Source organism: Rhinichthys klamathensis, unplaced genomic scaffold, assembly GCF_029890125.1.
Source record: "Rhinichthys klamathensis goyatoka isolate OS25496 unplaced genomic scaffold, OSU_Roscu_1.1 h1tg000301l_1, whole genome shotgun sequence".
Taxonomy (NCBI): domain Eukaryota; kingdom Metazoa; phylum Chordata; class Actinopteri; order Cypriniformes; family Leuciscidae; genus Rhinichthys; species Rhinichthys klamathensis.
Genome location: NW_026606820.1, coordinates 1,694,767 through 1,717,723, shown reverse-complemented (window position 1 = coordinate 1,717,723; position 22,957 = coordinate 1,694,767). Strand labels below are relative to the sequence as shown.

At 38.5% G+C, this 22,957-nt stretch overlaps 2 protein-coding genes across 5 annotated transcripts in view; both read right to left on the bottom strand.

Annotated features, from left to right (window-relative positions):
- The window catches only part of drp2 (dystrophin related protein 2), a 207,222-nt gene extending 200,994 nt beyond the window's left edge, over positions 1–6,228 (bottom strand). For all 4 annotated transcript variants that reach the window (XM_056270290.1, XM_056270291.1, XM_056270292.1 and 1 more), the window contains exon 1: positions 5,917–6,228. In XM_056270290.1, coding sequence (XP_056126265.1) covers positions 5,917–6,061 — 145 coding nt within the window. In that variant the 5' untranslated portion in view covers positions 6,062–6,228. The remainder of the gene's footprint in view (positions 1–5,916) is intronic.
- A 633-nt stretch (positions 6,229–6,861) lies between these two features.
- cenpi (centromere protein I) lies at positions 6,862–21,502 on the bottom strand. The gene is made up of 20 exons (XM_056270289.1): positions 21,255–21,502; positions 20,856–20,993; positions 20,546–20,664; positions 19,987–20,094; positions 19,801–19,849; positions 19,634–19,680; positions 19,430–19,519; positions 19,217–19,348; positions 17,128–17,253; positions 14,767–14,887; positions 14,023–14,117; positions 13,683–13,800; positions 13,350–13,414; positions 12,967–13,076; positions 12,039–12,174; positions 11,732–11,856; positions 10,351–10,399; positions 7,983–8,201; positions 7,521–7,562; positions 6,862–7,409 (listed from the first exon to the last, which is right to left on the bottom strand). The coding sequence occupies exons 1-20, from the start codon at positions 21,415–21,417 to the stop codon at positions 7,275–7,277; spliced, it is 2,187 nt and encodes a 728-aa protein (XP_056126264.1). The 5' UTR covers positions 21,418–21,502; the 3' UTR covers positions 6,862–7,274.
- Positions 21,503–22,957: the final 1,455 nt, after the last annotated feature.

The following is a 22,957-nucleotide window of genomic DNA, read 5'->3' as shown; positions in this document are numbered from 1 at the left end:
GCCGGAGCAACGTTTCTCTATTTACAGATATGACAATAATCGCACGAGCGAGTGACGCATCTACGCAATTTTCTATGAAAACCATCCCGTCCTGTCTAAAATATACAGACTTATAATAGGCTCGCTATAGTGAATCAGAGTAAGACAAAAACACGTTTTGGAAAAAGGATTGATGCTGTGTATTGACTTATTTAAATGTTGTTAATTTTGAACAACAAAAAAAAGTTACATAGCTAAAGTAATTATGAGCAGCCAATAAGACAATTGAACATGGCCAAGTCCTTGGACAGTGTACTTAACTAGAGAGAAAATATAGTCAGCTTGTTGTACAATTGCAGTCCAAAGAAGGTCTGCTTATGACATTTTAAAATCAAATGTAACTGAACAATTAAGCATTCTTAACAGTCAAAACACAACAGCCAACAACACCTGAGTCAACATCTTCGCTGTGTATAGTCACCATTATTACTATCTGTTCCATCTTCAATCTGTCCTTTGTCAGTCTTAAAAAAAAACGAGAAACTATAAATATTTATTTGAGGTGGTTACACTGCAATCTCCTCTAATCTCCCACAGCGTGCCAGCGTGTCAGACCAAACAGGAGAGCAAAAATACATTCATCAATGCACCTGTGGATGACAGGGATGAAGAAATAGTGCTGTTTCTCACTCAGCCACAGAAGCGTCAGGCTGATAGACTTTTCTGGATGCCTGATATCTTTTCAGAGCACACATCTGTAATACTGAGACAGTGGTGTCTCACTCCATAAACAAGAGGGCAGATAAAAGAGAAAGAGTGACCAGGATTCAAGTGCAGCCACCAAATCGAACACTTACTCACCCTTTATTCAACTTTGTCCTTAAAGGACTGAGTTCACTAAAGTTCTCTGGTACATTTAAAGGGAAAAACAAACTCAAGGGGTATCAGAATATTTGATTTATCTGGAAGTAGTATATTAAGTCTTAAAGGGGCGCATTTGTCTTTGTTTATTCCCTTTTAAGTCTTTTTAAACCAGTACAACAACATTTCTTATGTGGAACACCAAAAAATATGTTTAGTTGAATGTCCGACCTGCTCTCTTCCAGACAATGAAAGTGAATAGGGAGCAGGAGCTTTCAACCTTCAAAAAGTAAAAGTAATATGAAAACAAATTAAAGTGATCCATATGACTTGTGCACTATATTTCAAATTTTCGGAAACCTTTCAAAAACTTTGTGTGAAAAGCTCACCTCGAAAAATCTTGTTTGTCAGCTGTGGTTACCATTCACTTTCATGTTATGGAAATGAGCAGCATGGACATTGTGCATAAGTAACTCCATTTGGATTCCTCTGGGAAAAAAAAGATTTTCATTAGATTTTTTTTAAGACAAGGCAAAATGGTCTTTCAATAAAACTTCTTAGCAAACTTAATGGTGTCGACTTGTTTTGTTCCCGGGTGCAAGGATTCGTAAACATTGAGAAAATATAGTGACGGAAAATCTGAAAAACCTCAGTGTTCGTAGTTACCCTTTCAAACTGAATGACAATGAACATAGTGTTTTAGGCCAAACAGAAGAAAGAAGGAAACTGCCGTTTTATCAGTTTCACCCAACCCCCTGAAGCAAAACAATGTCGCATGTATATCTTAAGTCTTTGGTACAGGTACGAAAGCTGTTGACAGTGTTCAATTTTTTACCATAATGCTGTTTAAAGAGTATACAACCTACGATACAATTTTCAGTGATAACCCCACTCTTACAATAACTGTTTTGTTAATAAACCTCTTTCTGCCCGTGGGCAAGGATACAAAAAGCATAAGAAAATCAACAGTTTTGCAGACAAATATACTTGCATTTCTCAGTCCAGGAAACACGGAGAATGAGTTAACTCATCCGACATTTTAACAATAAAAATGGGTTGATAATTGGTGAAGTTACACCTTAAAATCTATGACTTTATTATTATTATTAGTAGTAGTAGTATAGTAAAGACTTTTTCATTGTTACACAAGATTTCTATATTAATTAAATCCTGTTCTTTTAAACTTTCAAAAACATTAACACAACTGTTTTAAGCATTAATAATAAGACAATTTTTTAAAGCTCCAAATTAGAATGATTTCTAAAGGGATAAAGTGACACTGAAGACTGATGATGCTTAAAATTCAGCTTTTCCATCACAAGTATAAATAAAATTTTAAAATATATTCAAGTAGTAAAACATTATTTTAAATTGTAATAATTTATTATAAATTATAAATGTATTTAAAATAAATAGTTCATTAGCAGAGGCTTTTATCCAAAGTGAATTGCAGAAGTCTCATAGAAGGTACGATGGGAATAACTCATGACTTGCACTATATGGGGATAGATTCAGTAGACTTATGGTCACCAGCCTAGAGCTTTACCTACTACTCCAGAGCACCCCCACAAAAGGGGGTTTCTTTTTTACATCACTTTCTCTCTCCCCATGCAATAAACAAACATACACACAGATTTTATCACCACCTAAAATAACAGAGAACAGGCTTTCATAGGCATCACCTTTGCAGTTTTAGCATTCTGCAACTTGTGGAGATGTACTTTGTGTCCCGTTATCAATCCATATTAAGGCCGTCTTCTGAGAGTTTCAGTCTAAGCTAGTTTTCGGGGGCCCTGCGCATGAGGCCATACGGTACAAGGCAGTAAATAAAACACATAAATGTGCCACAGACAACCAGCAGACACCAGCCCTTTCAATGTTAATAGGAGAGCATTGGTTACCCGAGTTTAAATAATGGCCTCCTGCTTCTATCTCTGGGGTCAGGTACCCTAGGTGGCTGGATTTATGGAGTTAGCAAATTGCTTTTCTATGCTCATTCTTTGCACCTCTTTCTGTCTGGTCATCCTTTCTTTTAACTCAGCACGTGGATGATGGAAAGGAACAGGGGGGTGATTGGCCTGTTTTTTCACTTCCAGAGAACAGGACGTGTCTCACGGCCAGGGGAAAGCACGGAAAGGTGCTCATCAAAGGCGCGACTCTGCTGACACGTATCATTACCAAACCGTTTCTCACAGGACTAAAATGCTTTATTCCAGCATAGTTGGAGATGAGGCCACCGCTGATGCTGCTGCCGGTCAAGAGTGATTGTGATGACCGAGGATGACTCTGCTTTTCAACTTACACAACTCAGAGCCATATTTGTCATATCCCTTGACTACTGGGTCATATATCCTATCACAACTTTCCCCAACTAAGGCAATCAGAGGTCATGTGATTGCAGGCGAAAACATCAAAAGCCAGATGGGAGGAAAACAAGAATACCAATTTATATAACCAACATTATGCTCTGTACCTGTACAACTCGCAAGACTAGAAGAAGATGTGTTTATCACAATATTGGCAAGGCACTGTATTGATATTCATCAAACATTAGTTAAGGGTTTGTTCTAGTCCCAAAATGTATATTGTTTTCTGCCTCGCAAGCACTGGCATTCCCTTCAGGATATGCAAATCTAGTTTTTTTTAAAGATATTTGCCGTAATATACATGTATTTTATATATCTATATATCTTAGTCAGTGCGATTGTTTTGTCTCAAGTAAACACCAGTGAGGCACATTTATAAAAGCTACTTAAATGTCTTAATTTAACTAAATTCTATGCCTGGCTTAAACTAAGCCTTGTCTGTGAAACCAGGCCATACAGTATCAGCAGAACCTTCAAAGCAAACTTTAAATAGTTTATATATAATAATTTATCTTTCGCTGAATCTGTTGTAATAGCCTACTCCTGGCATTTTTAGATCCCTCCTCTAAGTGAGGCAGAACAAAAAAACAAGGCAAACTTCCCCTGATACTTCTTTGTGTACAAGCCACCATCTGAGCAAATAAATAATGTAGTCCAAAAGTACATGCTGATGATGTGCGTAGGGAAAACAAAATCACTAAGAAAATGAGTTACAATTCAGAGGTGTAGTGGCACACATTTTGCACCAATTAATGGTCTTGTCAAAACACATTTCAAAAAGTGTCATCAGACAACACTTGCTGTTTGTCACATACACAATGACGACTTCAAGAGAGGGAATGGACATGCATGATCTCATCTGGGGGGAAAAGAAAGGGTTGTGACAAAGGAATACATTTTGAATGATTGGTAAATGCATTTTCAGATTACACAGAATGATTGAACATTCATGGTTCCCACATACTGAGACAAAATAATTTCCATTTTGAACAGTTCATGATTACTGCACTAGTTTTTCAGACTATTTTTTGCTGTAAGTCAGGTACCACTCTTTTGAATTACAGTTTCAAACAAATTATATTCATTTGTGTACAACGGTCTAAGTCTCCATGCAGAGCATAACTATAGAGAAATTTACATTCACTAGCAATTTCAATGACTTTTCCATGACTTTGAACATTCACCAAAAAAACTTGATATTTTCAGGTTGGCCATAACTGTGGAACATTAAAAAAATGGTGACAGCAAGGAAAGGGGATGACCATGCATGATCTGGAAAGGAAAGGATCTAAGTGGAAGAGGGTTGTGTGACCGTGGCATAAAATGAATGACTCGTGAACAAAGTGGATGAGCTGATGACTCTTGATCATTTCAGCAGGATCTACTGTATCTATAGCATTAAGATCGGGCTCGACATTTATTACTTTTCCTCTTTTTGTGGCTGTTCAGCATGAACCAGCTCCAAAGGCTGTCGGCATTTCAAAGAACATCAAAGCACGAGTCACAATAGCGCTTTTAAGAAGCTTCAATCTTGTATTACTGTGACACAACATTGGACATTTATGAACGTGATTCGGGGACAAAATGTCAAAACCCGCACACATTTCATTTTCATAATGAGAAGTTAGACGCTATGTAGGCCTATGTCTGCCTGGAAGAGAAGAGAGGAGGGAAATTTGAGTTCGAGTAATTATAAGTAAAAGAAAAATCAAAGAAATACAGCCAGAAACATTTCTATAGTGGCCGTGCTCAACAAAAAAACGTATAAAGTGAACGGTGTTCTTAGAGCCAAGAAGGAATGATTCATATGAACCGGTTATTTTAGTGAAAATAAAAACATATGGTTGTTGTGCGATTTCTAATCGAATGAATCTGAGACAGTAGGCCTAGCTTTTGTAGTTTGATTAATTCAATATGAGGCGTTTTTTCTTGTTTAGCTACTAAATAGAAAGAGAGCGTGTAAATTAAAATGCTATAACGTTTCCTGCACTACTAACACTGAATCTGCAGCTGAAACACAACAACGTGTAGTCCGAATGAGTGATCCTCATGAGACGGTTCTTTTAGTGAATCTGAATCAAAATCAAACAGCGTGCTGTCTCTAGTCCGATAACTTACTCGAATGTCCAGGCTCGTTTTAATGAATCAAAAACACTTCTGAATCAATCGGAGCGGCTAGTGAATTAATCTGACTCATTTACAGAAACAAAATTACTTAAATCATAATTTAACTCCAACCGCTGAAATGATCACATTCACATGCCAACCGACAGCAAAGGGCAGTGAATGCAATAGGAATTATATTTCTTCCTCAAAAGTAGCTAGCCTACTAAAAGAACGGATGAAACCACGTTTCAAAACCAGAACGTAGCCTATAACGTTAACATCCCAATTACATTACTTCAGCTCAAAGTCACTGGCAGATGAATGTCAAATAATTTAAGCATCACTTGCCAGATATTTTTTCTTAGACCATCGGAAACCACAAGGTCTGCTACACTGACATGTCAACCGGCAAAACAAGAAAGATTAAAGATTGACAGTTAACAGCAGGCCTTTAGCCTACACGATATAGGAGTTGGCATTAATAATAATTAGCCTAATGCACATCACTAGAATAATTTATCGCGCGTCTCTAAATTGAAACTAAAAAGCTTTACGGTTCTAACAATCAACACACTTGTGAAGTATACAGCAAATAGTGTCTTACCTTTTCTTTTGAAAGGTGAGAAACAGCGAAAGTAAAGCACTTCAGATTTCCATTTTACACGGACGCTCAGATAAAAAGAGGAAAGCTGCGGGATGAGAGTGGAGTAGTGATGAACAGGCAGTCGGCGGTGAGCAAATAATCTCATACATGAACTAGGACATCAGCCGAGCAAGGGAGATATCGCGTAGTTTTGCGCTCGTGGAATTCATCGTTTGAAGTTCTGCACCTGCCTCAATTCATGATAACGCATCAACTGTAATCCCGGAGGAGTGCGCATATTCTTCCTTCACTCCAGATGAAGTTTGCTGGACGGCATCGCTGAAAATAGCACGGTCGAGAGAAGGGACACATCGTCGCGAGGCATCTCCAGAGCTCGTCATAAACACGAAGATGTGTCACGCAGAGTTGAAGGCGCTCGCATTTATGAAACGGGCTGTAAAACGTAAAGCCGTAGAGCTTTGCTCACACTACCTTGATGCTGAGATTTCCTAGGAGGCACTTGGACCAAGTTACCTAGGGAATGCTTAGTGTTCCTGTGGAAAACTGGTCTTTATTGCATTTTAAAGGAGCAGTCTTTATAGCGAGAAGTATAATGTATATCCTTTGCATTAAAACCACAAAGTCCAGTTTGAGGTTTTTGAACAAACCAACCTATTAAAAAATCTATAATTTTCTTTTTCTTTTTTTACAATTTAGGTCATCAAACGGTGCAAATATGTGTAATCATCTTATAATTCTCAGTACAATCAGGCTTTTTAAATGTTAAAAACAGACTTGTGTGATTTAATCTGAAAATAATACAACTAAGTTATACTTGAGTCAAATATCATACAAAAGCTCAATCATTACAAGTGAACAGGTCTCCAAACAAGTCCTGTTTCAAGTCCAGTGGATCCTGACAAATGCCAGGAACACACAACTTTGCAACACCTAATGCTACATCTGAGAGCAAATGATTCATTTTAATGTGAGACCAGTCAACGATACATAGCCGCATCTGGTTTATAGGAATAATAAACAAGACTTTTCATCAATCTATGACATCAGTTTTAAATCGCTATAAATAATGAGAAATGTATTCTAGATGGCATTTAAAACAGTCATAATCATTTTTTTCCCAAATATTAAGGTTCATCACAATGTTTTAGTTCTGTTTGCTGTGCACAAATGATAAAAATGCAAAAAAGGCTTAAAATATACACAACACTAGAAAAGACTAGAAAGTAACAAAATGGCCTGTAATGTACATTTAGTATTTACAATGATGCAAGTGGTTCCTTTCTGCCATCTTACGGAGGATGATTATAAAATATATACATGTTTTATGAATCCCCTGACACCTGGATTTCCTGCCAGCATCAAGTCTGACTCGAGGGCTGCCTGTCATCTTGACAGCTGGAGCCGTGGCCAGTGTTGGTCTGAATAAAGTTGTTGAGGCCATCAAAGCCTTGATTAAAGAGAAACTCCATATACCAGTTCCAGTACTTCCCGGTCTGCAAACATGAAAAGAACAGTTACTGTGTATGACTTAGCTCAGAAATAAAATCTATGAGACAAACATCAAAAAGGTTTTTAATAAAAAGAAGATGATATAACATTAGTACCTTTATGGAGCCAATATCCACATCCTTCCTCTCCGGCCAACACTGATAAAGAGAACATAAAAAATATATACATTGTTCTCCCTCTGCTTTAAATCTCAGTAGTACACTGCTGAATGTTGCAGTCGGACCAAAAAAGGTACTTGTGTTATTAAAGATGATGAAAACTCCAGTCTCACACAGCTTCCATGAATAATAAAATGTGATTTTATATTAATGGATCCTCTATAAAAGATACATTAATACCACATTTATCTTTGTCCAATCTTAAAGTTATTAGTGAAAAGAGGAGGCTGCCCTGTCCCCAGTAGTGACAAGGCTTTACACTTGATGTAATATAATCATCTAATTAGCGTACGCAGCTGAGTCCCATTCCTTCTCTCCAAATCAGATGACAGTCAAGCATCACTGTACTGTTACGAACTCTAGTGCTATTAAACGGCACTGTGAGAATGTCTCACTCACCCTCTGATGAAATTCGATGGCATAGCTGAAAAGTGCTGGGTGGTGGATGAGGTCGAAACGGCACCAGGGTTCTGCTACTTTGCTCAGAGCAATTCGATCCTTGTCGATCTCAAGGTCTGAACCAGGGATGCCCCACCAGGAATTCCACATGGAGTTCACCATGGCTTGAAGGTTACGATTAAACTCCTTGTATGTGTTTCTGCTAATGTGGAAGGTTTGCTGTAATGTAAGAAAACATTAAACATGAAACTAAATGAAGTCAAGACCTGTCAGACAAGTGTTTGTGGTTAAAATAACATCTGGTGCCACAAAGGGGATCTTCATGATTTACACAGACTACGTTTACATGCAGCCAATAACCCGTTCAAAACCGGGATATTAGCAATAACCCGGTCGCGAACGGCCATGTAAACACCGGCAAAAACCCGAATATGCTCATATCCCGGATTTTAAAAACCGGGATATTATACCTGGGGTACCCCTTTTCTAACCCGAATTTTTGGTCATGTAAACGCGCATCGGCATATCCCCATAGTGATGTGTGTTCTGCGCATGTTCTATTCGCAAGGAATCTTGGTCTTTTGAGTAGAGAAACTTCTCGGCGCATACAAAACCCCGCGTGCAGTATACCGGAAGTAAACATGGCGAGACGCAGCACAGCATACTTTTGGAGCGAGGTCAGTAACGTTACCAGCACCAAAGCGCAAACAAAGGCGATCGTTATCTGCCCCGAACTATTCATTATCCGCGTGCTGCTGTTGTTGTTGTCTTTGGATACAGGAAGAAGAATGGGAAATGACGCATATTGCGTCTTAAGGTTGTCCGTACGTCCAGACGCTAACCGCGCGTCGCGTTTACATCGGGATATTGCAATTCCATGTATACAGGAGAAACTCTCTCTGCTCACGCATGTAAACGGGTTATCCCTAATGTTTCAGAAACCCGAAAAGTGACCTTAAACCCGAAATTTGGCTGCATGTAAACGTAGTCACAGTGAGACAAGAACCACCTTGTGAGTAGAGATGTTCCGATACCCTTTTTCCCTTCGCGATACCGATTCCGATACCGAGTACTGATCCGATACCTGGGTGTGTATCTATACAGCTGCAATTCATACTAGCCCTGTATGAATTGATAGAATTATTTTATGGTGTGCTTCAGACTTATCCCTTACTAAAACATGAGTATTTTTATTATCTGACATACATTTCACAGCAATATATTATTTATTTTTCTTAAGTGAAAAAGAACTTAAAATGCAACCACACATCTAATACTTAAAACTGAAAAAGGATTTTAGATTTACAATATAAATGTATAAAAAAGTGCAACAAATAAATCTAGGAATCTAAAAAATGATATATGAACAATGTAAGAAAATAACCTCTTTATAACTTAAAGTCCAGAAACAATTTTGTTAAATACACAGCATTTCAGTTTTGACTGCGGCTGGTCATCCAGAACAATAAACTCGATAATTTTGTCGGTTATATTTATCGCTCGTTGGCTGTCTTTTGAAAACTTTTCTCTTCGTTTCAATGAAGCTTCCAGAGATTGTTGATTCTGGCGCGGCTCATCCTTCTCTGCCCTTCCCATCGTGTTCTGCGGGGTGACGCGTCTTCAAATGCTTTATTAAGTGTTGAAGCTGCTAATCTTGTGCCACCCCTCGAAATTGCAGTATGGCATATGAGACATGTCGCCGTTTTACTGGCTGGTTGGTCCAGTCTTAAATACTGCCAAACAGCGGAGATACTGCTAGCGCAGACTTTCTTCTTCGCTGCTCTAAACAGTGGGTGGTTGCTTGTGGCAACAGCACAACTTCCTGTGTTGCCACAAGCAACCACTGTTTAGAGCAGCGAAGAAGAATTGATCTCCGATTTGCAAAGCTAGCGTGCATAACTAGTTATTAAGAAAAGGGTATCGGATCGGTACATGGGTAGAAGTACTCGCCGATACCGATGCCAGAATTTTTATTGGTATCGGTGGCATTTCCGATACTAGTATCGGAATCGGAACAACTCTACTTGTGAGTGAATAAAAACCTTCGCCCATATATTTTAAATGACATAAAATTGCAATGCTGTGATCAAATTATTTGGCCATTTTATTCTCTGCAATGCCAGTGCCATGCTCATATTTTGAGGCTTCTTTGTCTCACTGGGATTCAATCATGAAAACTCCCTTCATCCCCAGCAGGTAAGGTGAAGATTACAGCAATAAATTGTAAATTCTTAAAAGCACAGCTTGAAGGTCTTTCTAATTTGCCTATTATGAGTAAATTATTCAGACACAAAACCTCCAGCATACACACAATTGGCTTTTCATGACTTTGCTGTGTTCGTTTTATGACACAGTATCCCCTCATTACCTCTCTCTGCTGCTCTTGTTTCTTAGCCAAGGTCAGATTCTTCCGGTATCTGAGAAAATAATAAAACAACAGGATTTTATTAATAAAATTATCATATTATACAGGATTAATCATGTTAATAAAATGAGACCATTCAGGTTCAGTAGTTTGGGGTCAAATAATTAATAATTCAGCAAGGATGCATACAATTGATCAAAATTGATAGTAAAGACAATTACATTGTTAAAAATTATTTCTAAATTATAAATGCTGTTTTTTTAACTTTCAATCCATCAAAGAAAAATATATCACAACGGTTTTCAGAAATGATAATAATAGGCTAAACGTTTCTTGAGCATCAAATCAGCATATTAGAATGATTTCTGAAGGATCATGTGACACTAGAGACTTAAAGGAGCTGTTTGTAAGATTGTGGCCAAAACTAGTACTGCAATCACTGTCAAATTACTGTAGTATCCAGTATCCCCTCCCCCTCCCCCCTGACTGGAGGTTGCCAGATCGGCTGCAGGATCCAGCAGGAACGTGACGAGCTGCAGCTGTGGTAACTAGAGCAGAGCTGGCAACCCGGATGCCGCAACACTACTGACTTCGTGATTGGTAGATAGGTGGAGGGTGGAGCATCAGACCAAAACACAAGATGACAACATCAACATCAGTTGAGGGCTGCAACTGCACTTTTTAAATGACAATATCCTGGCCAGACTACTGTTGTCAGTGATATAAGTATTTGAAATGTACATGATTTCTTAATGTCTAGTGACATTTCAGGGCCATTTTATGATTAATTGAAATACATTTCTTACATACAGCTCCTTTAAGTAATGAAAATTCAGCTGCCGTATAGCTTTGGATGTTTTGGAATGTAGTCATGTGGGCAACTTTTACGTTTGTTTGTTTTTTTGGTCCTTTTTGGAGCTTAGCAGTATAATTACCCATCCAGTAGCTCATATCAATTTCTGTTTCTTGATAACCACAAAGTCAAACATATGGCATCATGGTGATTTTTTGATGAAATATCCCTTTAAGTCTTCACAGCAGCACTGAAAGGTTTGCGTGCCGAAGCAGATGAAAGGATCTTCATACTTCATTTCATCTATTGCTAACAGGCATCATGCCATGGCAATGTAATGCATTTGAGGGTTCAGGATGTTGCCCTCAGTTTAGCCAGCAGCACACAGGTGTCCCAATGCCACGGGAACTGCACATGCAATGAAGAGTAACTTACCCTCACATGGCTCACTCACCCAAAAGTACAGCAAACTCTTCCAGAAGATGCCTGTAATCTAGCATGGTAAGGCTAATATCTCAAGCAGAAAATCTCCAGGATTGACCAGAGTGATAAAATGACCCATAAAGCTTATTATAGCTCACAATATAGTACCTGTACATGATGTAGCCGAGCCGATCCACACTGATGGAGTCCGTGGCAAAGAGAGCTGGGTAGAACACACCAGCCGGAGGCATGATGACCAGAGGCAAGCTGTACTTTAGAAACATATCACACACCTAGACATGACAAGAGAGAAATTACTGCTTTAGCACAAAGTCATCAACATCAGTGTTTCTGGTACTAAATCTACTCAACAAAAATCAGCACATAAATCTTAGTGAAACTTGGGCAGAAACTTCAGTGGATGTCACTTTGCCAAGAACATCATGTTAATTAAGTTAATCATTGCTGAGTGTACCGTCTCATAGAAGGCAAGTGTCTGGTTGAGCAGAAGAATGTGGCAGTTCTCCAGACGGAGTCCCTCAGACGCCAGCAGTCCTACAAAGCGCACCAGCTCCATAACTGAGTCCATGAAGCCAGACAAGGTCATAGTCCTAGAAAGGGGAGTGTATTATTCTTTCCACTCATTTTTTTTTTTTTTAAAGCATACACAAAATAACATGTGAAAAACAAGTCCTTCTTCCAGAGTGAACTATATTTCTCCAAAAGAGAACAATAAATCAGCTTTAAATCACACCTAGTATACATCAGATGTGTCTTTGTGCTATGCTTGGAACTCACAATTTGCACCGCACAGAGACCCAGAGCGAAAAAGGGAATAATGGGTGTATCGTATTGATGCATGACACACTGGAGCAGTCAAACAAGGTTTTGCCCTTGATCATAATTTCTCCTTCAGCTGTGCACTTCAGTAATGAAATAAAAAAATAACCAAATCAGCAGTGAGAGAAAAGTAATACACGACAGGCGAGGGGAAAAATACACCGCACTTCATTACACACCGTTCCACAGAACACTTTCGGGGTAAACGAGGTTCAGACAGAGCCCAACCACAGGAGCAGTTCATTGATCTCTTTTAAATATATAATATAAAAAGAGCCATAGTGGTAAATCTCAGGCTTTTAAGAGTACAAATCACTGGAGTGAGGTCCTATTTCTTCACTCAGTAAAGTGCAAGACATATTTAAGACAACAGCATTCGCAACTTTTACAAATTTAACTTCTATAAAGCAACACGTTTCCAAGAATATTCAGTTGGTAATAAGGGGAGCTTTCTGTTTTGTTTTTTGAAAATCTGTTGATGATAATAACTGATAAATGGTCCAAAATAAGACTAGGGATTATTATTAAACATTTAATATTAAATATGATTTTTGGATACTCACATGGTGCTGTTGCTGTTAAGACTGATATCCAAACCGCCCTCCGAAGCGCTGACAGAATGCCATGTCAGCCACTTCACCAGCATGCTATTCAGACATTCGATGACACTACACTGTGATGAGGACAATATGAAATGGCACAGATAAGGGCGGGAAAAAAAATCAAAACCTGTTTTCAACTGCTGCAAGCTTAACCACAACACCACTCAAACATCACAGGAAGTGCAAAGATGCTAAGGCTTAAGTGTGGAAAGACTAATTCACTTATGTCTTAACCGTTTGAGCATTTATTGACATCACCTGGCTCGTGTAATACTCATGCTTAGCTCAATACAAAAAATAGGAAGGAAACAAATAAGAGTACATTTAAAAAACAACATACAAACCTTGAAAAATACTGTGGAGGTAAAATAAAGTTGCTTCAGTGGCTCGAATAGAAGTTTATGCATGTCTACAGACAAAGAAAAGAAACATTGCTCAAGTTATAGTTTTATGTACAGGATGAAAAGAATTTTCTACCCTGACCAATAAAATGCTAAAAACAATAAAATATGATTTCTATCTTATCAACAAAGGATGTAAAAACACCATTAACATTAGGGAGAACTTATCTATGATATTGCTATCTACTTTTGTTTTCAACAATTTCCACTAAACCAACAAATGCAAAGAGTTTTTTGAAGAACCCAGACTGTAACAAAGGTAATTGGGATACTTACAAAAGCTGGGCATCAAGGGAATGTCACTGAGAAGATCCAGGATCTGCGGCCGGAGCAGAGAGCCATCCCACACACTCAGGAACTTATAAAGGAAACTCTCCGTGCTGGAGAATCCCTCCTGAAAAAAAACAAGACACAAACCCTGTCAACATGGGACTGGAGGATTTAACAAATAGGGAGATAATTCAGGAATTCAAAAAAGGAATAAAGCAAAGCAGAAAAATTATTGATAGATTTGTGGAATAAACTGCAACATGTTTCTCATAAACTCATCCAACTTTGAGGCTACCAGGGTTAATTTCCTATTGGGTAATATATGTCTTCTGTTGCTCGGTCGTACCTGCAGGAACTGCTGCGAGAAGAGGATAGTGCTGAGAAAGCGACAAGCTTCAGAAGTGTTATCAGAACTCCCATCCACAGGACATAGTAAAAACTCTGCCAAAAAAAAAAGAAAAAGAGAATTAACCATATTATGGTACTTAACTCTAGCCTCGTGAGACCATCCTGATCTCGCGAGCTTTCAAGGTTTCACTCGCAGATCAGTCTGGATACTTTCCGTTAAAGAAAATTTGGGAGCAGTTCACCAAACGAACGTCCAATCAGCGTTGGCTTTGAGGCGGGTTGAGGTGTGACGCAACGAGAAGCGCGTCAGTTCAGTCTAAAGAACATGTCGGCTTCAGCGGATGAAACTAGCATCAGCGTGGCTATCGAGCAAGTTTTATCGGAATTACAGAGTATTTCTTCACTGAAAGAAGAGCAAAACACTGCTCTGGAGGCTTTTCTCAGAGAAGATACGCTCTGTTAGTACGTCATATGCTTCGTTGATCTGATTGGTTGATTTGGCCCGTCTTTCACCAACATAGGCCAATCAGCTAACCAGTATTTTCGCCCCTTACCAAAACTACTTCAACGGAAGGTTTCCAGATGGATATGCGGAGCAAATCCATCTGGCGGAGTCAGGTTAACTTAACTCAACTCATAAAACAGAACTTGCATTTTAAAAATGGTAACATGCAGAGTGTTGGGAGTGACTACAGAACTTTACACATGACTGAAAAGGTTTGGCATTACAAAAAAAATTTACCCTCTTGCAATGAGTGTCCAAGCCAAAAGTTAAGGCGCAGGAAGGCAGATTCATCCTGTACACAGTCCAGGTAGTGCAGAGCCAGCGCTGATCCCAGCAGCGAACCCATCTGGGCAGGCAGCTGAAAACAAGTTATGACTTCAGCATTAAGCAGCAAAATACTATGCAACGTGCATCCGCACAACATAGAGACAATATATCATATACAAGAGCTGTCAAAACAGCTGGAGGCAAATAAACCAATTCAGTCATACTTCTGGCTCCTTCAAGACCTGCACTGAAACCAACAATTTGTACAACAGTTTAACATTCTGCCATGCTACATTCTCTCTCTATTTCCAAAAACTGTCATTTGTGTCACTCTACGAACAGCTGCCTCTCAATATGGGAATTCAGCAAATAATAAATGAATAAATCTAAGTGACAGATTGACAACGGACATGGCTGATTCTTTCTGTAATTAACGAGCAAATGTATCATTCATCTGAGAAACGACTGCTTCTAATGATGGTGTTGCCACAGTGAGAAAGAATATATTACCCTTCGCAACGGCCAAAACTGCCTTACATTTACATTTATGCATTTGGCAGACGCTTTGATCCAAAGCGACTTACATTGGATTTCAAGGTACACATTTACATTCTTATCAGTTCTTACTTTCCCTGGGAATCGAACCCATGACCTTGGCGTTGCAAGCGCCAACACTCTACTGTTTGAGCTACAGGAAAGAACTTCTTTCTTGATCCTTCCCTTTTGCAGACTGCAAAATCACTTAAAACGTGGTGCAGGAACACTGTGAAAATGTTCTTTTTGTCCAAAATGAAGCATAAACATCAACAGACCTTTAAAAGAGATTTAATAAGCCTTATGTCAGTGGATCCACCAGGTAGACTGTTTGCAAGATGCTCTTAAAAAATGTTTACTTTCAATTGAGAGTGTAATGTGTGTTGTTTAGTTACTTACAGAGATGCCAGTGTTTAAGTCAAATTTAATTTTACAGAGTTGTTTAATGTTCATCTGCAAAGTTGTCTGCTGTGAAAGATTGGGCAGTAATATCAAACCAATATAATGAGGTGGAAGTGCTTTAATGACGCGCTCATTGATTAGTCCGGAGACACACTGGCAGCGTGTCGTAAGCGTCTCAGCTGCGTGGCGTGTCCGTTTTTATTTCGGCACCCATGTTAACAGGTTAGAGCTTGCAGACTGCCTGCGTGACACTGAGCCACGCGGAAAACGCGTGCATGCTAGAAATTGAACCGACACCTATTTTTCACGCAACACGCAAGTGTGTTGGAAGCGTTTCCAGGCAAAATAGAATAGGAAACGATGTTTATATGTCATTTTGTACACGAATACATATTAATAAATTACATTTTGATGTTTAAAAGTCTAGGTTTTGACAAATTCAGATATCAATGTAATTTAAACAAATAATAATAATAATTATCGATTTTCAAATATTGCCATTAATTTTGCCTACATATAATTTCATGTCATTTTTATTTTTTAAACAATCAAGTCCTGGTGTCCACTACAGAGGTCATAGTGAACATACATATTCATAATAAAATATCTTTTTTTTTTTCATTTGTTTCTTATGCTCTTAACAATGTGATTACATGAAGAAAAAAAACTTTTGAAAAAAATGTTCTGGGCCTCAGGAGGATATAAAGATAGGATAGGCTACAATAACAACATAGTGTGTGTTCTGAGTGACGGTCCACCATCAGGCTAAATATAGGCTCTTTAAAGCTACACAAAATTTGTAAATGTTATTGAAATAAACAGATAGCCCACTTCCCTATTTTTCGGATTTTGGAAGATGTGTGATAACAGTTGGAATTGTTGTCGTAAAGGCAAGAGCAACACACCGCTAATCCAAATGTAGACTGTCCCTCTATGTCACCTAGCAGCAGCAGCGCCGCGCCAGACACGTTTCTGGTGTGCAAAGACACAGAAAACGCAACGCAGCCGCCACGCAGGTGACGCAACAGAAACGCCACGCTCATGCCACGCAGCCAGTGTGTCCCCGGCCTTAGTCTTGTGAAGGCTTAGCTCCACCAAGTGGCCAAACCACAGTAGTGCAGATCTTTGTTTACAAATCACATCAGGTGAATGCATTGTAAATAATATACAATATGACATTTTGTATTTAACAATCCCAAGAAATCAATATCCTGTTTTATTGCTACAGCCAATAAAAAGAAAGACAGCCCCCCCCCCCCCCCCCCCCTAAAAAAAAAAAAGAAAAAAGCATTTAACCTCATTTCAATGTCCAACACACCACTAGACCCAAATAATACACTTCAGTTTGATAGATGATGCATATTATTGTGAGAAAGAAAAAGCTATGTGCATTACCTCTATATTGTGAATGTTCTCCAGTAGCTCTTTGAAGGAACGGAGCTCCTGCAGACGGAACACCTTCTTGCTGGAGTTGCTGTCGAACGCTGAGCTCAAGGGAGGTATCGCTAGATGATGTAGTTTCTATGAACATTAGCTAGTGAGAAACATTCATTTCATATACTGATTTACTTAATGTCCACCATTCCTATTATTTCACAGCATAACTTGTTAAGGCTGGAATACACTAGACAACCTTTGCCAGTCATATTTTGGGCCGCTGCAGTTGAGATTTCACAGAAAACTGCAATGTATGATGGGCACAGACTACATTTTTAAGACTTCAAGTTCAAACTATGATTCCAGTATGGTAGTGCACGATCCTCAGTTGTTTAGTACATGATACCCAGCTTTTATCTGTAACCAGGGACAAAATAGAATGTCAATGTCAATGTCAATGTCAATGTCAATGTCACATTTATTTATATAGCACATTTCCAAGGCCAAGGCCTACCAAAGTACTTCACAATGAAAACACAAAGATAATATTCACAGACTGATACAATAAAAACACAATAAAATAACAGATGCTAAAAATAAAAGTACACATAGAATATAACATTCATCAAGACAGCTCCCCTGTGCCAAAAGCTACTTCAAACAAATGAGTCTTCAGCAATGATTTAAAAGTGGACAAGCTACTAGCAGTCCGCACAGCTACAGGCAGTGAGTTCCAGAGAGTTGGACCTGCCACTGAAAAAGCTCGATCACCACTGGATCTCCGTTTCGATCTAGGAACCTCCAGGACCATCAGACTGGCCGAACGAAGGTCTCTGGAGGGCCTATGCAACGTGACAAGGTCTGTAAGGTACTCTGGGGCTAACCCATTGATACATTTAAAAACAAATAGAATAACCTTAAAATCAATCCGATACTTTACTGGAAGCCAGTGAAGGGATGAGAGCACTGGAGTAATGTGCTCGCGCTTCTTCCTGCCACTTAAAAGACGAGCTGCTGCATTCTGTACAAGCTGCAGACGATAAAGCTCAGACTTCCCAATGCCTGTATACAAGGAGTTACAGTAATCCAGGCGTGAGGTAATAAAAGCATGAATGACTTTTTCTAGGTCAGCCTGTCTCAGATACGGTTTGACTTTAGCTATCAGTCTAAGCTGAAAAAAGCTAGCCTTAACCACAGCACTGACCTGCTTATCCAGTTTAAAAGCACTATCAACAATCACTCCAAGATTCCTGGCATGGGATCTTAAGTGAGGTGCTAGTTGGCCAAGGGCACTGGTAAGAACCTGAACCAACTCTGGACGACCAAACAAGACAACCTCCGTTTTATTCTCATTAAGTTTTAAAAAGTTTAGGTCCATCCATTTCTTAATATCGCTCATGCAGTTTATCACGGCCTGCAAAGATTCTTTAGCTGGAACCTTTAGTGGAAGATACACCTGCACATCATCAGCGAAGCAGTGGAAGGAGATGCCATGCTTCCTGAAAATTAATCCCAATGGTAGCATATACAGGGTAAATAGGAGTGGACCCAGAACTGACCCCTGCGGTACCCCACAGGTCAGAGGGGCCACTGAGGATGAAAACTGTCCCATTTGTACTGAGATTGATCTGTCTGTTAAGTACGACTCAAACCACTTTAGGACAGTGCCTTTTAAGCCAACACAGTGCTCTAAGCGCCACAGAAGAATTTTATGATCAACTGTGTCGAAGGCTGCAGTCAAATCAAGCAGAATTAAAATGGCACAGTTGCCAGTATCAAGGTGTAAGAACAGATCATTAAAAACTTTTAATAGAGCAGTCTCAGTACTGTGACGAGACCTAAAACCAGACTGAAACTGTTCGTAAACATCCGCTGTTTTTAAAAATTCTTGGACCTGCATTAACACAACTCTTTCCAAAACCTTTGAAATAAAAGGGAGCTTAGAAATGGGTCTAAAATTAGATAAAACCATAGGGTCTAAGTGGTTAGAAGAATGCATGATGCCTATTGTTTTAAAATCTGTTCAGGTTGTGATGTATTCCAGCCTTTTGTTGACAAGTCAGAGTTCTGTGAAGCTCTTTACAGTGTTACGCTGATGACATATTACCCTCTTTCTGGAGGATGGCTTCTCTTTCACATCTAGGCTCAGGCTCTGGTCAACTAAAACGGCACCTTTGTTTTTTCTCTGCACAGCACTCAGAGCCACTTTCCAGTTGGAGTTGTGATTCTTGAATCCAGTCTGGAGAACAAGAAAAAAAATACAGTCTAAGAGCCTGAAACATTGTTTTCTGCTGGAGAAAACAGTAATGAAAACACTAACCCTCACTCTTGCTGGATGAGAGAGCATCACTAAGTCTGGGCGGAACACTTTGTAGAGTACTAGAAGTTGTGTGAGAAATGGTTGTCTGCCCTTAAAGAGGAGAAAGGGAGAAACACAAAGAAAACGTCAGATGAAATGTATAGAGTAAAAAAAGTAAGTCTACATTTATAATAATGAATATTGAGGCGTTTATTTTAATTGTACCATTTTGGCTTGGATATCCAAAAGTTTCCTGACTCTGTACGGGTGAACTATGAAGGTTGGGGGGGGGTCAGAAAAACAAGTTCATGTTGATGTTCAAATAACATGTTCATGTTCTAATGTTGCATTCACAGATATATACAATTTAAGCCACTTAGTCGACAACTCACCATGTTCCCGCATTGTTAAAAGGTACAACAAGTGGCAAATAAAAGGGCACTGGAAGAAAAAAAAATATAGCACATTAAATTAACATTGAAAAACTTATTTTAATGAAATTATAAAACATATGCCAGTGGACTTGACAACATGGACATATTCTAAATTAAAATAAGCATTTGCAAAGCACAACCAACCAGATTTTCTTCAGTCACAAAACTGAAAATGAAGCCATAAATGGATCTCAAGTTGTCTTTGCAGTCAATCAGGTCAAAAACAGTGAGTACCCAACGGACAAAGAGAACCTAAAAAGAAAATATGTTACTAAGAGAGTGAACTAAAAGTGTCAAGTCACAATAAAATGAAAGTAATGACAGATCTTTTCTTCCATATTGTGACATACGTCAAATTGTACTGGATTTAAAAAAAAGAAAAAATATAGGCCGGGGACTTGGTTCTATGCATCGGTTGTTGATTAGATTTTGAGATCTTAAAAATGTAGGCAGATGAATGTGAGTTTGTGTGAACAACAACAATGATTGGAGAAGTCCTGCACGTCACCAGCGAGAAGTCTGTTGTTTCAGCGGAAGATCAAGTTATGACATTTTGATTAAAATAATAATTAAATTAAACATGCACATGGATAACACATTCTATAAATGATTGCAATTAATTAATTCTCATTTCATGCAGACAAAAATTAAATGGGCAGCCATTTCACCAATTGTTATCATGTGACCAATCATCAGCCCTTACCTGTGCATTTATTGGCATTTTCCCTACACATAGCCACGACACCCCCTTCACGATGGCCTCCTGTGGCACCACTGTGGCAGGTATTAGAAACTTCAGCACTCGGGTACAGTTCGCAGTTCCTGTTGGATAAACTGAAGTTGATCATCTGTGTGATGATGAACCACTAAAGGCATTCAGCAGAATGAGGATGAGCAACCACTGACATTTGATCTCATTGCTATAGTGTTTCTCATGATGGATTCCTTCTCATGTTGAGCAAACAAATACAGGTAGCTGAAGAAATCCGTGTATGTCCTCCTGATTATATTACCTGCATTTAGGCTCAAAGCCAAGTCCAGCAGCACTGTGATGACTTCCGGAGAAAGACCTTTACTGACAGCCACTGTCTCCACCACCACTATATTCCTCTCCAGCTCATCATTCCCCCTGACTACGGTGCCAGCTTCCACTGTTATATACAAAAATGCATGTAAATAGAGATTATAACACTTGAAGTTAGTTGTGATACAGCATCAGATGACGAGACAGTCAATACAGATAAACAAAATATCTAAAAGTTTGAATTCGTCCTCGTCCTGAGTCGTTGGCAGATTTACTAAATAACGAACGAAATAAACAAATACATAAATAAGCATGTTCTTACTGTTAAACTGTAAACCTCTAAACTGTTTTTGAAATACGTCTCTGTTATGTTTTCTGCTGCACTCACCCTGAGACAGATACTTCACCGCGAGACCAAAGGGATCCGCCTCGCCTTTTCTTTTTTCTTTTTCTGCCAAACGTAGACTTCTGTTGCTCGCAGAGGAGGTGGATGAGTCTATTTCTCCGGAAGGTTCGGATACTAACCCCGTAAGGTTAGATAAATCGGCCATTTTTTCGCTACATAATATTATTATTTCATTTCTCTCGTGTTTGTCTGCAGTAGCCTATTCAAACCAAACGCCAAATCCGCCGCGACCGTTTGGACATGCGCACTGGATCACTTCCTGTACAACAACCACGAGCGCTACCTCAATGAACTGAAGTGGAACAACTAGGTTACTCCTATATCTACGAGTGTGTTCTTTAATTTATTTTTTAATTTTCTCCTTTAATCTGTAATTTAATTTAAAATGGTGAAGCATATTTTTCCGTTTTAAATGTAAACTAGATTCACTAGTTAACAAGGGGTGTCTTTTGGCTCAGAAGCCTCTCGGATCTCTCTCTTTCTCTCTCTCTTTCGTTCTTCTTTTGTATCAGTCGATACATTAATATATTTTTATAAATACAAAGTTATATATATATATATATATATATATATATATATATATATATATATATATATATATATATATATATATATATATATATATATATATAACTGATACAATAACGAGCTAAAACAGATGACCACATTTGGCCAAACTGAGACACCAGTTTGTTAAATTCATAGGGTTAAATTACTAGAATAGTTTTTAAAAAAAAATTAGGTATCACAAAAACATCTTAATGAATAAAAAGCAGTAGTAGGACTACTCTTTTACTGTCTATGGTCTAAAGACTCAGCTAAAGACTACTCAGAGCACTGCTGCTGATCCACTCTATTTCATGTGGTGTTTTAACGTAGAACGTGCACCTCCGCCACCTACTGGACTGGGGTGTGCACTGCAGCACTACAGTGCACTGATCAGACAAAATCAACAATATAATGAGTTGACTATATTTGATAAATACAGATGTTGCTACCAAAAGGTAAGAACTGTAAATAGGGTACAATAACATGTAGCCTATTTCATGCTATGAACGACAATACACAGTTGAAGCTATATGCTATGCTTTAAACATTTCTTTTGGTGGATTGAAAATTACTTTTGAGGATATTTATTTTTGTTTGTAAAACTGGTTTCCACTGCATTGAGCTATAAGCATATTCATGTTAATATCATAGACTGTAAAAAAATATATAGTAAATAATAAGTAATATGATAATAGTATTCAAAATAATTTAGTGAAAAGTGTGCAAGAGATGAAAATCACAAGTGTTTTTAATACTGTCATCCAATCTCAATGGTAAACTGCATAGAGGTTTTATTCTCAGCATCTGCATGCACAAACATTTTCCCTCACTGTCAAGTGTGTAACATGGCCCATTCTGTTTAAACTATGAATGCACAATTCATTTCTTGGACTATCTAGGCATTCTGGAAACGGTTTAGACACAGGTCAAATCCGTGTTCTCAGCTAGGTATTTTTACTCAGTACAAACAGCATATTAGCAGTATACATACAAACATATAAGACAATTTTCTCAATTCTACTCCTTCCAGCACTGTACATTTTGAATGTATATATATATTTTTTTTAACACACCTAATTCAACTCATAATTTCCTTAGTAGTGATTAGGGCTGGGCGATAAAACGATAACGATAAT

What these genes read in the sequence shown, in the direction of transcription:
- cenpi (XM_056270289.1), bottom strand. Translation starts at nt 21,417, where the DNA reads ATGGCCGATTTATCTAACCTTACGGGGTTAGTATCCGAACCTTCCGGA. An exon ending in TTGTGACTGAAGAAAATCTG is followed by an intron (nt 19,850 to 19,986) that starts GTTGGTTGTGCT and finishes TTTTTCTTCCAG; the next exon opens with TGCCCTTTTATTTGCCACTT. An exon ending in TGGATATCCAAGCCAAAATG is followed by an intron (nt 19,520 to 19,633) that starts GTACAATTAAAA and finishes CTCCTCTTTAAG; the next exon opens with GGCAGACAACCATTTCTCAC.